The sequence below is a fragment of the Vidua chalybeata genome, chromosome 21 (assembly GCF_026979565.1).
Source record: "Vidua chalybeata isolate OUT-0048 chromosome 21, bVidCha1 merged haplotype, whole genome shotgun sequence".
NCBI lineage: Eukaryota > Metazoa > Chordata > Aves > Passeriformes > Viduidae > Vidua > Vidua chalybeata.
The window spans coordinates 10095570-10110279 of NC_071550.1; the positions used below are offsets into that span (position 1 = coordinate 10095570).

The 14710-nt window shown below is 51.8% G+C and overlaps 2 protein-coding genes across 2 annotated transcripts in view; one reads left to right on the forward strand and one right to left on the reverse strand.

The window, feature by feature from the left end:
* Positions 1-976: 976 nt before the first annotated feature.
* POLE3 (DNA polymerase epsilon 3, accessory subunit) lies at positions 977-3529 on the reverse strand. Its single transcript, XM_053962477.1, has 5 exons — positions 3457-3529; positions 3237-3312; positions 2546-2631; positions 1757-1875; positions 977-1285 (listed from the first exon to the last, which is right to left on the reverse strand). Exons 2-5 carry the CDS (start codon positions 3300-3302, stop codon positions 1125-1127), a joined length of 432 nt encoding a protein of 143 aa, XP_053818452.1. The 5' UTR covers positions 3303-3312; positions 3457-3529; the 3' UTR covers positions 977-1124.
* Positions 3530-12087: 8558 nt separating this feature from the next.
* RGS3 (regulator of G protein signaling 3) overlaps positions 12088-14710 on the forward strand; it is a 77110-nt gene continuing 74487 nt past the window's right edge. The window contains exon 1 of the mRNA XM_053962126.1: positions 12088-12136. Coding sequence (XP_053818101.1) covers positions 12106-12136 — 31 coding nt within the window. The 5' untranslated portion in view covers positions 12088-12105. The remainder of the gene's footprint in view (positions 12137-14710) is intronic.

Here is a 14710-nt window from a genome sequence, read left to right on the forward strand (position 1 = left end):
AAATGTATCTAAAACTTTCTGGGGGAGAAAGGCATCAGAACTAAGAGATCAAGTGGAAAACTACAAACCTACACTAGCACAAGGGGTACCAACAGCTTCTCTCAACCCTTCCTTCTTGCAGGAGCCTTTTGTGAAACCACATGGGGCCCCTGGGTGGGCACACCCTGCCCCTGCTGCCCTCCCAGAGGCATCTGTATCCCTGGAATGACCAGCAAAGGGACCTTGGATGGAATTAGCTCATCCCAACTGAGAAAAGGGGAAAAGACAACCACCACAATTCACCACTCTGTTCTGCCACATCTCAGCTTGCTGCAGGAGCTGCTGCTGCGGGGGGACGGGTGAGACCACCAGACCCCAGTGCCACCACTGACCTGTCACACCCCCAGCACTGCACAAAGCCACTTGTTTGCAGCCTTGCTCCCCATTTTACCCCCTTCTTGTGCTTCAGATTTTAAATCAATCTCCTCCTTGTCTCTCAGGGCTCTCAAAGACACTTTCAGTGTACCGTTTACCCTGTCAGCACTGTGTGTTTTTTGGATTTGGGTTAGTTTGGGTGAGTCAGTGAATGAACTCGTGGTCCCTGTACAGCACCCTGTGCTGCTGCTGAGGCTGGAGGACACAGTGTCACTGTCACAGTAGAGTAGGGAGAGAAGGCACAGCCAGGATGCAAAGAAACAAAAGGAAAAAAAAAAAAACTCTGTTGGATCAAAAGCTTCAATGTGCAGGTTCCAAGCCTCTGGACATCATCACCTACATTCTACACCCCAGAAGTGATCTATGAATGATCTACTGGATTCAGCCCCTCATAATCAAGAGTCTCACGCTCTCCTGGCCAGTTTCTGCACTGAGCACCCACCAGTTCTTTTTCCCTCTCTTTCAGAGCCAGCCCAGTATCAAAAGCCCAGAAGTGCCTTGCCCAGAGCCTGGGGAGGGCCAAAGCCCCCCAGGCACAGGGAGGAGCCACCCTGCCAGGGGAAAAGCTTCAGCACGAGTCCTTTATGTACAAATTACAGGCCACAGAGGGGCAGTACAAAGCTCTAATGGATACACGAGGGGACGCAGGAAGGTCGATTTACACGTTTACATCCCTCTGAGCACACCCCAGCCCCTACCCACGAGCGAGCTCAGTTGTCCACCTCTTCCTCATCGTTTTGTTCTTCCTCCTCCATCCTTTCATCATCGTCATCATTGTCCTCCTCTCGGCTCTTATCTTGCTCCTCCGAGTCCGCCTTCTTGTCTTTATCTTTCCTGGCCTCTTTCTTTCCTTTCTGCTCACGCCTGTAAACTGGAGGAGAGGGAACAGTGAGGGCTTGGCGCTGGCATGGACAGGTCAGTGGCTGAGGCCCAACGTCCACTTGCTCTCCTGGCTTTGAGGGGAGCAGGGAACTCGGAGCACAACTCACCCTACGAGCTGAGCTGTGCTGAGCAGCTCCGTAGGAAATCAGGTTAAATTTCAGCAGAAAAATGCTGAAAAGGACGCAGGTCACATTTACAGGCAGCACCTATGGCTTTCCTTAGATAAACATAATAGGGGAGTGAGAGCAGATGAGACTTTCTCAATCCTCATCAGTTGTGCAATAATGTTATCCCAGTCCCGTTAAGGTGCACATTAGTTACTCCCCAGGCAAACTGCAGGGTAGGATGCTGGGCAAAGAGAAGAGAAACAAGACAGGCAATAAGTGTTGCTTGTCCAGTGCTGGAGGAAAACAGGACTTGGTGCCTCTCAGAGTCCCTGGACAGCCATGGAGCACAGTACCTTCCAGGGATTCCTTCAGAGGGGCCACAAATCTCTGGAACTCCATCTCCTCCATGGCAGAGAGCACATCCCCAGCATTCAGGGTTTTCCTCTTCCCCTTCATGGCAAAGTTATTTGCACTAGGCAGAACCAAAAAGAGAGGTAATTTGGGACTGTTGGCAATTTCATCTTGTTTATTGAAGTCATAAACAACTTTAAAAAGCCATTCCCTAAACATTTAGGGTTTTTTTATCATTTACTAAAGGAGGTTTGAGACATTTTTGTTTACACTGGCTGTCTGTGCTTTCCCACAGTGTTAGTTTCTGCCTGCACAGACCTTTTCTACAAGCAGGAGGAGAAAGCTTGAGCCTTGGCTGTGACAGTTCCATAGAGCCCTAGAAGGGCTAGGGTTCCATAGAAGCACCTGACACTAGGGAAGAGAACACAAAGAGAACACGCCAAGCCACCCCAAAAATGTGACTGTGTCCTCTGTGGCAGCTCTTGCCCTAACACAGCTTCATGATGAAGAGCCTGAAAGTGAGTCAAGCGCTCCTGCCTTTGCCAGGAAGGCTGTGCAGCCACGTTCTAAGGTGAATGGCAGTTTGGGACCCCTCTTTTTGGGACATGGCTGTGTCCAGAGCCCAGCTACCTTCCCATGGGCTGCTCTGGGCAGTCCAAACCCACCTGCTGCAGCCTGGTTTATTTATATAAACAGGCAATACAGAAAACCAACACTGGGAGAGAGTCCCCAGTCCAGCAGAGATGAATTATCAATCAAGTGCCCCAGTGACTGCTGTACCAAGTCCTTACCATGATGTTGCATACAGCACAAAAACACTTGCTGCTCGGGAGATCGCGCTCCGGGCTTCTTTGGAAATATTGACTCCATCAGGAAGCTGAAAAACAAATCCAACTTTTATCAGCAGCTGCTAAAAACGACTTAAACTCCATAACTGAAGTGTCAGTTTGTTAAGGCACTCAGAGGGCTCAAAAGAACTGGGAACTGCTCTGGGGTGCTGTCACAGGAGCTCTGCTCTCAGCTGGAAGCCAAGGGCAGTAGGAATGTATCCCTCAAAGGCTCGGAGCTGAGCACAAGGCCAGTGACTCTGGCGTTTGGGGTCTGGCCACTGTCTCCAGGGAACTCACCCTGTGAGTGCCCAGCTCCAGACATGCCTGCCAGGCCCAGATCCACTCGGCAACACCTCACAGCTCCAGAACAAACGTGCTAAATTAACCACAGGGAATTATTCTGGATTTTTATATAGACACGGACTTGTGTGCTGAAGTTTTAGGGGGCCTGGGTCTCACAGTGCCACTGCGGGAACTGCGCTGCTGCCGAGCTGCATCCCTGGGGACGCTGCAGTGAGTGCTGCAGCCCCGGTACCCGAGGGGGACAGCCCAGGGCAGAGCCCCACGGGCGGGACGCAGCACGGGCCGGGATCTCCCAGGGCCGGGGTCTCCAGATGCCCCGCTCCGCTGGGCCGCGGGGCCCGGCACCCACCGCCTCCTTGATGATGCGGGTGATGACGGCGTTGGGCAGGTTCAGGTCCTCCGGTCTCTCCGCCATCCTGGGCCTCCTGCAAGGCACACGCGGCGTCAGGGGCGCGGAGATGGGCCGGATCCCGGCGGGACAGGGCGATCCCGGCGGGACAAGGCGGGGTCCCCTCAGGACACGGGGGATCTCGGTGGGACACGGCGACCCCGGCCCGGCCCGGCCGTACCCAGCCCGCGCTCCGCCGCCGCCCCGCCCGCTCCCGGCGCGCACCGCGGCCCTGCCCACAGGCGGGAAATGGCGGCGGGGCCTGAGGGACGGCACGGAGAGCGGGAACGGGAGGGAAAGGAAAGGGAAAGGAGGACAAGGAGGAGGGGCACAGCAGCAGGATAAGGGCACGGAGAGGGGCAGGCATGGCTATAGGTGTGTGTGTATATGTATGTACAGGTGTAGGTGCAAGTGTAGGGACAAGTGTAGGCGTAGGACCAGGTGATGGGACAGGGACAGGTGTAGGTGATAATGTGGGGACAGGTTCACCTGTAGGTGGTGGGACAGGTGCAGGTGATGGTGCAGGGACAGGTTAAGCTGTAGGTGAAGGGACAGGTTGAGGTGCAGGTGATGGTGCAGGGACAGGTTCAGGGGATGGGGCAGGTTCAGGTGTAGGTGAAGGTTCAGGGACAGGTTCAGGTGTAGGTGGTGGGACAGGTTCAGGTGGTCACACCGCTGTCACCGGGGGTTGCTGGGGGCTGAGGGGCTGTCGGGGCTGGGAGCAGGGCCAGGCGCAGGGGCAGCTGGGGCAGAGCTGGTGCCTGTGGGAATGTTCCCAAGATCCCCCAAAGTCCTTGGGATCAATAAGGCTCCTTCTCAGGCTGTGACACTGTTAGCGAGTAGGGCATTACTGTATCCTTAGCCAAGAGTGTGTGTGGCTGACAAAGCTCCAGCCTGTGCACTAATGCAGATATAAAACTCTTTTACTTATTTGTACATTTTTAGCAAACAAATTAATGTTCATTGGCTCTAAGTTACATAATTGTCTTCATTACTTAGTGTTCTATCTGCTGTCTTGGTTGTTAATTTCTCACTCTTCACGCTAATCTGGTCCACATACTTGATTACTTTTATAACCTTTTTCCCAGTCAGGGAATCTCCAACTTCCCATGCCTTAATCTCCTCAGCATTTTCTGCTTACTCCAACACCCTTGAAGGGTCATAAATTTAAGATCCCAGATGTCCAATCTCCAACTCCCTTTGGCTTTGTTTATTGAAGCTTGGTAGGGTTACTGTTAGCAAATCTGAGGTTTTGGTTATTTAGTGATCAAAGTAATTGTAAGAGCCTGTGAAGAAACTTAACTAGTTTCTAGCTGAATGTGGCACTGGTTGCAATTAATTAAAACAATTAGTTAGGAAAGTTACATCATTTCCAACAGGAAATAACAGCCGTTTTCTCCCACACTGGTTTCTGGCCTCTTCCCTTGTTGCTGTGTGAGGGCACGGGGCTGTGAGCTCCTCCATCCCTGCCCCACTGACCCCATGCCTGGCCTAAACCCTGTAATTCCATGAGATTTTATCCCTGTTGGTAACCTGACCAGGTAATTAAGTAAGCTCAGAGTGCAAGAAAGCAGATTAATGGGAATTTCCTGTTATCAAGGGCAGTGTTTCTGTTGTGGGGAGAGTTGACAGAAACTTGTGAGCATAGGTGAAGGTAACTGTGGTGGACATAATGCTGTGCTGGGAGAAGCACACACCGAGTACACCTGGGCCAGGCCTGTGTGAGCCCCTGCTCCAGTTCCAGGGACTGGATTAATAAACTCCATCCCTGCTGTACAAATAATGTGTAAGTTTTGGTTTTAGCTGCTTTCCATGTGCTCTGTGGTTAACCCTGGCTGCTGGGTGTCCCTGGGCAGGTGTGGCAGTGCTGGCACTGGGCAGGGGGCATTCACACATGGCAGGTTGAGCTGCTGTGACAGTGACCATGACAGACTCGGATCCTGGACAGGGGGGTGGCTCAGAGCTCTTGGAGCCCTTGGGAGCCACTGCTGCTCATTTTGGTTTCTGTGTTTTAGAGCATGAGGTGTTTTTGTCCATGAAGTGAGAACCAGGCGAGGTGGTGGTGTGGGACTGCCTGGGGAAGGGGTGGGATGGAGCAGAGCCAGGAATGGGGCTGCCCAAATCCAGGGACATGGCCCAAAGCTGCCCCATTCACCAGCAAAGCCTGGGCTGGGATCATCCAGCTCTGTGTGTCTTCTGGACACAACAGACTCTCCTCCCTGGTCCCTGGTATGAGTCTGTATTTGTTTTTAATTACAATGTCTGGGGATTGGTACATTGAATCCCAGGAAGGGACATTAAAGCCCATTCCATGGACAGGGACACCCTTCCACTATCCCAGGTTGCTCCAAGCCCCGTCCAGCCTGGCTTTGGACAATTCCAGGGATCCAGGGACAGCCATCCTGGCCTTATATCCTGTAGGTCCAGAGCTTTTATTTTATATCAGCTTTCTAGTCTTGTTTCACTGTTGTGTATAAAACACAGAAGATGCTGAACATGCAATGCTCAACTTTACTGCTGGGAGTCACATTTTACACTGCAACAAAAATGTTGTTCCATGTAGCACAGGTATAAATACAGTGACAGAGGAGCAGCAGCTCAGCTCAGCCTGAGAGGGAAAGCAAAACCGTGGGACAATATGGTCCTTCTATACCTCAGGGAAAGGCTGTAACAGATTTAGATTTAAATGTTTTAAATTAGCAGGGAGGCTGGGCAGGCCCTGGCACAGGGTGCCCAGAGCAGCTGTGGCTGCCCCTGGATCCCTGGAAGTTGGACATTGGATCCCAAGGCCAGGTTGGACATTGGGACTTGGAGCAGCCTGGGACAGTGGAAGGTGTCCCTGCCCAGGGCAGGGGTGGAATGAGAGGATCTTTAAGGTCCCTTCCACATTCTGTGATTCTGTTCGATGACTCTGCACTGATAGGAGATGAACACTGTGAGTTTTAGGCCTGCAGTGAGGGTGGGCACTCCTTTAGCCTGCTTGTTTTTCACAAAATTGCACAAAAATGTGACATTTAAGGTTTAGCTGGAGGCACAGAGCTTACCCAGCAGTGTTTGTACTCCTCAGAACCCACTGTTAGTACAGAGGGGCTTGAATCTCACTTGACTTCTGTGAAAATGACACTTCACCATCATCATGGCCAAAGAAAAAAATATTAATACAAAAATACAGATTATTCCGATGTAGAACAGTCATTGTGGAACGCCTGTGTTGTTTCCAGCACTCTTGAAGCCCTGTTTGGATGGGCGCCATCCAAGTCCTGTAAATAAGAGGCTGTTGTTGCAGTAACAAATAACTCTTCCTGCCATAGAATCAGGGATGAGGTGTGCCAGGACATGGTGCACAGGAGAGTTCTGAAGGGCAAACCCTTCCCTCTGGGCACTCCCTGGCTCTGCTCAGAATGTTTTGGGGTTGCAGGATTAACTGTGAGGTCTTGAGCCTGAGAAGCGTTCAGCGCGTTCCTACCCCGCTGAGTCACTTCACACCTCTCCCCCCTGGTTAGTGCTGAGCGGATCCACCCGCGCTGCTGCTGGCAGGGATCCACCCGGCTCTGGGTGACTCAGGGGGACAGGGCAGCGCTCAGGAGAGTCAAACAAACAGCAAGAGACACAGTGCTCACAAGGCAGAAGGCGAGGACACAGGGACACATCCCAGATGGTGCTGGATGAAGGCAAAGACATAGGAACGCATCCCAAACTGGTGTTGGATGAAGGCAAAGACACAGGGACACATCCCAGACTGGTGTTGGATGAAGGCAGGGACACAGGGACACGTCCCAGACTGGTGTTGGATGAAGGCAGGGACACAGGGACACATCCCAGACTGGTGTTGGATGGTTTGCACTTACCAATTTAAATTTCCTTGAGAGACTGTCCACGACTGCTCTGTTTTTATTTTTTTTTTTCCTTTTGGCCATGGAAGAAGAATGAATGTGAAACACTCGATACTATCCTTTTTAAAAGGAAATAAGCTTTGGTCATTATAATATGGAACTTGGTCATTATAATCTCTAAAGTCTTAAATGCATCAGGCCTCTAACTGAGAGCTGGTGCCTGGAATGATTCCATTTTTCCTTCCCCTAAAGACAGGCCAGGCACTGCAGGTCCCCAGAGGATGGAGCTGTCCCTCAGAGTTGTCACTCACACACTTCTTTTCCTACCTCAGGCCCTCTAAGTTTAGCTTGCCTCTGATGAAGGCCTCCGAGTGCAGCACTTTCAAAATATCTTCCTGGCATTCTTTTTTTAGCCATAAACGAATTCAGCAGTTTTAACTGTCAAAAAAGCACCAGCCTAAAATTCTGCTGATTGAGTGGACTTTCCTATGTGACCTACGACAGAGACTTGGACAAATCCTGTGTACCAGGTCAGGAGCTATTTCCAGCCACATGGACGGCCTATTGCATTAACTGTAACTTTGTTATTCCCTTTGGAAAGTGCTTTGGGAAGGAAAGCTGTAGGGTAACCTCTGTGTCACCTCTCCTGGTGTTCATTTGGGTTTGTGGCACCATGAATCTTGCTCCTGTTCCTGCTGTGCTCCAGCCAGAGCTGAGCTCTGCAGCAGGGTCAGACATCCTCTCACCTGGACAGATGACCCTGGTGCTCTGGAATAACATGGGGAGAGTGAGTGCTTTCAGCTCCCAGGGAAGGGAATGCCTTCCTGATTATGGGTAATGGGATCATGTTTAAACAATATGGGCAATAATCAGGCTGTGCTAGGCTAATTGATCCAGAACACCAATTAATCCACAGAGGTGGCTTAAAGGTGCCTCAGTAAGGCTGGGCTAATTGTGTGCCACTACACAAATGAGATCCAACTCCTCCTATGTCTACCAAATGTGCATTAAAGTTGACCCTACAGGAGTGGAAAGTGCTTGAATTGAAAATGGTTTGGGGCTGGGAAGCTATTTTGGAAAATGTCTCATGCCTGCTCTGTTGTTGTGTTCTCCCCTGGACGTCACCTTCTGACATGAAGCAGGAGCTTTGTCTGACCCAATGGCTCTGCTTTTGTTTTCTTCAATATTCTTGAATATACTTTCTCCTTAAATATTCTTGTAAAGATTCCTCACTGAGAGGGTGGTGGTCACTGGCACAAGATCCCTGGGAAAGTGGTCATGGCACCAAGGCTGCCAGAGCTCCAAAAACATCTGGAGTATGTGATTAGTCACAGGATTTCATTCTAGTCCTGCAAGGGAGTGGGGCTTGGTGATCCTTCTGGGTCCCTTCTAGCTGGAGAGACTCTGTGTGCCTGTTCCCATGCTTGGGCTAGAGGGAGGAGTCAGATCAGAGTTCTGGGGGGAGAAAGGAGGCAGCTGCCTTGGAACAGCAGCTTCACTCTAAGACCAGCTTGATTTAACATAAAAATGTTGGAGAACCTTGGTTTACTTTGTCCAGCCTGGGAATGGGGCCTCACCAGATGACAAAGGACATCTCTGTCAAGAAAAAGGCCAACTTGCCCCTTTCTGTTGTGCCCCAGGACAAAGGACAATGGCTTTAAACTGAAGGAGGATACATTTAGTTAGATACTGGGCAGGAATTGTTCCTGTGAGGGGGAGGCCCTGGCACAGGGCGCCCAGAGCAGCTGTGGCTGCCCCTGGACCCCTGGCAGTGCCCAAGGCCAGGTTGGATGGGGCTTGGAGCAGCCTGGGACAGTGGGAGGTGTCTTTGCCCATGGCAAAGGGTGGAATGGGACGAGCTTTCAGGTCTTTCCCAGTCCAAACCAGTCTAAGATTTTTGGCATTTGATCTGTCTCCCCCATCACATGCCCTGGTCAAATCTGTTTGGGTGCCAAATGCCAGAAATATTTGATTTTCTGTGAAATTAGTGAGCTAACCTGGCTCATGAGGAGGCAGAGCAGTGTCAGAGCTGAGGAGCAGAGCCCATGTGAGGTACCTGAGAGGAGAACTCAGCTATTTCCTGCAGCTCCAGACTAAGCCCTGCAGTTCAGCTCAGGTGACAGGCAATAACTTCCTAAGCTGTTTTAACTTCATTACTTTGATCCATTTGACCATTCTAAGGCCAAAAGCATAATTCCCAAGAGACCTTTTGCTATATTGAAACTGATCTCTTTTATAAGAAGGGTCACTGAAGACCCAGCTTGGTTATTACATTGTTTTTATTGCATTAAAATAAATCAACAACGGATTAATACTTATCATTTGTCAAAATGCTGCAGCAGGACTGGATGCTCAGATCAGACATCCTCTAAGAGACCTGGAATGTCTCATGGTGCTGCTCTTCTGTGTCATTGAGGGTTCAGAGAGCAGAAGAATGGTGCTGTGAGCTGATGTGCTGCTGTAATTCGCTGGGCTTTTAATCAGGTTAAGGCTGTAAGACATGTGTGTGTTAAACATCTGGCCTGAGAAAGTCCCACTGCCCTAAGGAAATGCAAAACCAAGGACAAAGTCTTGAGCTGGGAAAATTGTCAGGTGTTTGGGTACTGTTTCTAAGTCAGGTGTGTGCCCAACCTACTGTTATCCTGCAGGCTAGGCATGGCAAAAGGGGAAAAGGCCAAAAGAAAAAAAATTATGATGCACCATTAGTGCTTTGGGGGTCAGCATCCTCTCAGCCTGCCCAGAGGCTGTGCTGTGTGCCTTTCCTTAGGAGAGAATCACAGAATCCCAGACTGGTTTGGGGTGGAAGGGACCTTAAAGCCCATCCAGTGCCACCCCTGCCATGGGCAGGGACACCTTCCACTGTCCCAGGTTGCTCCAAGCCCCGTCCAGTCTGGCCTGGGACACTTCCAGGGATGGGGAATCCACTCCACACAGATTACCCGTGGTGCTCTGATGGCTGCTGTTTTCTCTGATTGCTGTTCCTCACTGTGAAGGGTGACAGTGGAGGCTCGGCCAGCCCTAAAGGAGATGTTCTGTACTGGATGTTTCTGGAGGGATCAGGAAGCATCCCTGTACCCTGTAGCCTCTCCTGAATTAATCCTGGATGTCTCCCTAACCAGCCCCAGGGCAGCAGGGGAAGAAGCCAGGCAGTTTCTGCAGGTTTAGAGTGTTCAAGATGGTGAAAATCTAAACTGAAATAAAACAAGAGCTTCTCGCACTCCCACCTTTTCCCTGCTGCTCTCCTCCTGGAGACGAGCTGGTTTATGGAACAGCTCTTATACAAACCATGCTGTGGGCACAGCTGCCTTAGTTTCAGCCAGTTTGGCAATGACAAAGGGACAAGATGAGCTGTTTCCAGCAAGCTTGGCCCTGCTGAAGGATGGGCACAGGAACAAGTGGTTGTGCACGGAGACTGTTCTGTGCTCTGCTTCCCTAGTGAGCCACCGAGGGGCTGTGCCAGCTCCTGCTCACGTGGGGTTTGTCACAGAGCCTCTGCCTGCACTAGAAATACTCTGTGTGTCCAGCCACGGCATCCTGAGCTCTTACAGCCACGCCTCAGAGCCCAGGAATGGCTGTGGGCTGCTCCCTTGCATGTTCAGACTCTGCATTTCGTGGGGAAGGGGCAGAGAGGGAGGTTTAGAAAAGAGATCAGACAAAGAATTTGTTACCCAAAACAATGGGTGCAAAAGGCCAAACACCTGAAGTCCTGTGGAGAGGCAGAGACACAGCTCTTGTCAGACTCTGGATATTGCCAAGACTCTGATATTTTGGCAAAGCAGCAGAGCTGAGCTGAGTGCTGTGCTGGGATCATGTGCTGGCTGTGGGGACACTGTGGAAGGGGATGGATGGTTTTGTGCAGTGGGCAGTGAGCAGGAGCAGCCCATGAGGTTGGATCAGTGCTGGTTTGACACCCAGTGTACTGTCCTCTCCCAGTGGCAATTTTCCAGGAACGTGGAATCCTGAGTGCATCTGCCTCAAAAAGGGAAGACAAGGAAGCTGCAGGGTGGCAAAGGCAGCAGGAAAGACCATGCTGGGGATGTTGCTGCTGCTCTGGCTCAGATTTGGATTCCAACAGGATGCTTACACTCTGGGATGTGAGCAGAGAAGGGGTGATGTACCTAAAATACCCTGGAAGGAGGAGAAACCTTTCTTGGGCCTCAGATTGGAAAAGGATTTGCTAAGGTACCAGTCTGCCTCTGTTGGGTTCCTAATTGGAGTTTTCCAGGGAGAAGCTCAGCTGTGCCTGCTGCAGAGGTGGTGTCAGGGACAGCAGCACCTCAGGTGGGCCCTGGGGAAGAGGGGCTGCAGGGTTCCCACTGCTGGAAAGTGCTGTGGTTTTTGTGTCTGCCCTATATGCCAGGCTGTGCTAATCCCAGAAATCTGCCCTCAGGATTGCCCTGAAATAGCCCAAACCCTCCTTCTTGCAATCCTCTTACCATCTGGGAAGCCAGATAATTTTTCCCCAGCCTGATATTTTAGTTTCTTTAGTTCCAAAGGCAGCTTTGTGGGTTTTCTGTGTGCATGTGTTACCCTTTTGCCTGGAATAACTGTCTAAGCACGTGTTTGGATTTGAATATCCAGCCAAAGGCAGACCCTAGTGCTGGCAGACTGAAATTTGTGATGGAGAACGGTGTTAAATTTTAAAAGAAAGTCATTAACTCCCAGGCCAACCAGCTGAATGGGCAGTTTGCTGGAGACTGCAACAAAACTGCAGGTTAAGGTCAGTCCTGGGGTTGGAATGTGAGGAGGGAAGTTAGGAGGAGTTGCTGTTGGGAGCCAGGAGAGAACGGGGCTGTTGCAGGACCACCATCTCTTCCCAGCTTACAATTTAATTTGTATCTTCCCAGACTGGAACTCTGCTCCCTTGGGACGTTTCTATACTGGTTTGGATTTGGGTTTCCCCCCTCCCCTTTGCAGTGGTACCACGACCAAAGGCTCGTGGCAGCTAAATCTCAACTTGGCCATCACTGGAGAGGATCTGACCCTGCGTGGGAGCCATGGAGCAGCGGGGGGAGCCGGGGCTCACGCGTGAGTGCTCGGGTGATTTCCCTGCTGCCTCTGCAGCACTGCTCGTTCCCCTGGAGGGAGGAGGGGTGGATGGTTGATGGCTCTGTGGGTGGCTGGTCTTGGGAGCCAGATCCTGGTGGCTGGAGGAGATGAGGGTCTGTATCTCCCTCATGCCTGTTGTGGGGGGCTGCAGATGCCCAGTTCCATGTGGGATCATGTTTGATCTCAGGGCTCTCTGTGCTGCAGGATAGAGTGGATTTGAATCTCCTGAGTTTGTGTGTTAGGAGTGATTTCTGCAGCCAGTGAGCCTCAAACCCTCTGGGAGATGGGTGGAGAGAGTTCTGTGGCCTGGGAGCCCTAAAGAGACTCTTTACTATAATTTATTTATAATTATTTTGAAAGCCCTGTCCCCTGGGACTCTTTCACCCAAAGCTGTGAGACTGCCTGCTTTAGCTGGAGAGACAGAGCATTTATTACTGTCCTGTTTGCCTCTTGAAAGCCTTTTGCAATGAGAGAAAGAGAGGAGGCTTTGTGTGAGCCTGGGGAGCTCCTGGGAGACAGGGGGAGTGTAAACACCTCTGTGTGCTGGGAGAGCTGCGGGTGCTGCTGAGAGGAGCCACACAAATCATGGTGCTGGGGCTGCCAGGGTGCTGTGCTGTGACGGGGACCAGGACACGGCAAGGCTGGGCAGGTACAAACCCTGCTCCCGTTCCAGAAGTTCAGGATACCTGGGGTTGTGGAGGGAATTTTTTTCTGCTGGCTCAGGAGGCTGCTTGGTGTTATCTGTCCTGTGGGCTGAGCCGTGCAGTGAAAAAGGCAATCCCAGATTGGTTTGGTTTTTCCCAGGGGCAAATAAATTTGCTGGAAAAAAGCTTTAATTTTGATGGGTGGCAGATGGAGATCACTGGGAATGTCAGCAAATGGATTCAGCTGAACAAATGAAGAGTTTTTGATTATTCTGAAAGGAGGAATATTGAGAAGGGCCTTAGAAATGACCCTGGATCCCTAAGCATGGCCACACCACCTGTGTGCTGGTTCCTGCCTGTCCAGGACAGAACTTTGGCATCATTTGCCTGTGTCTGTGGGGCTCTGGCATCAGCAGAGCTTCTGGGGCACATGGCAGGGTTGTTCTTCAGCCCTCCTGTCCAGGAGGTGACAGCAACACTGACTGACCCCAGGCAGTCCAGGGCCTCTCCTGTGCATTATAAACACATTTGTGAGAGAAGGAGTTTGAGCCTTTGTGAGGTTTCTCTGCAGACCCCAGGGCTGGGATGATGAGGGGTCCCCAGACCCTCCCTGTGGGCAAGACAGGAGAGCTCTTGGAATATTCTGTAACATAAATACACTTCAGTTCCTCTCCCAGTGCTCATGTTGAGGATGGGATGAAAATTAGGGTGGAATTAAGGGGTTCATCCCCATCCCAGCTCTTTATCCTGGGCTCTCTTGCCTTTCAGCAAGATGTGGTAGAGGATGTGACATCTCCAGTGTCAGCCTGTTGTATTTTGGAGGAGCTCTGATGCTGGTGAGCTGTGCTGGAGCTCGGGGCTTTGCTCTTGGGGAGAGCCAGAGCTGCTGTCCTGGCTGTGGCCCCGTCTGCAGGGGGAGCATGGAGCAGACCATGGGGATGTGTTTTGGAATGCCAGGGTGCAAATATCAACTTGGGCAGCTGGGACAGGCCACTGTGGGATGTTGTGGCATTGGCTGTGTGCCTGGCCACTTGGCTCCTGGCTGGAGGAGGAATCCTGGCTGGGATTGCTCCTGCCCGCTGGCAAAAGACCCCTTCCCTCTCTGTGTTCCCCTCCTTGTGCTTCTGGGTTTTGATAACTGCACGAATCCCTTCCTCAAGGACCTACAAAGCAGCTGTGCCAGATGTGGGAAGCAGCTTCTTGTTCTGGGCAGAGCTGCTGGAGCAGCCTTTCCCCTCCTGTGTCCACCACATTCCACCAGACCTCGCCCTGGGTTTGCTGCTTCAAGTCCCTGGTGGGGAGGCAGGAGCCAGCATATGTGGCTTCCCTCTGGGTTACTGGATCCTGAAGATCCCAGAGGCTGCAGGGAAACTCTGGGAGTTTTGGGGCCACCAGTCAGACAGGAGAATTTAGGTGGTGGCTCAGACTTGCAGGGATGAGTGTCCCTCCCCAGGCTGCACCTTCTGCTTGCCTCCCACACCTCTGACACTGCCGTCTGGGAAAGGGGATCCAGCTTCCCCTGGGCTCCAAGGCTGCAGTGCTGTGAGAAAAGGGAGATGTGCTGGGGCTGCTGAGGAGCTCCTGGTGCTGTCTCACAGACGCTTCTGCTCGCTGCCACCTCCTGCCCTGCTGTGCATCCCCTGTGATGAGGGCAGCAAAGGCCACTGCTGTGCTGGACAAACACGCAGCAATTACAGAATAAATCTCATCTTTGTTCCTCACCCCACCCTGAGCCGTGGATCCCCGTGGCTGGAGACGCAGGAGGGGATGGGGAGCTGCAGGAGTGCTGAGCAGCCCAGCTGTGCCCATGGATGTGCCTGGTGCCTCTGCCCTTGGGCTGTGTGTGCAGGGGGCTCCAGCAACACAGCATCCATGGGCATGGATCTGCGTGCTTCCCAGAGCTGGAAAG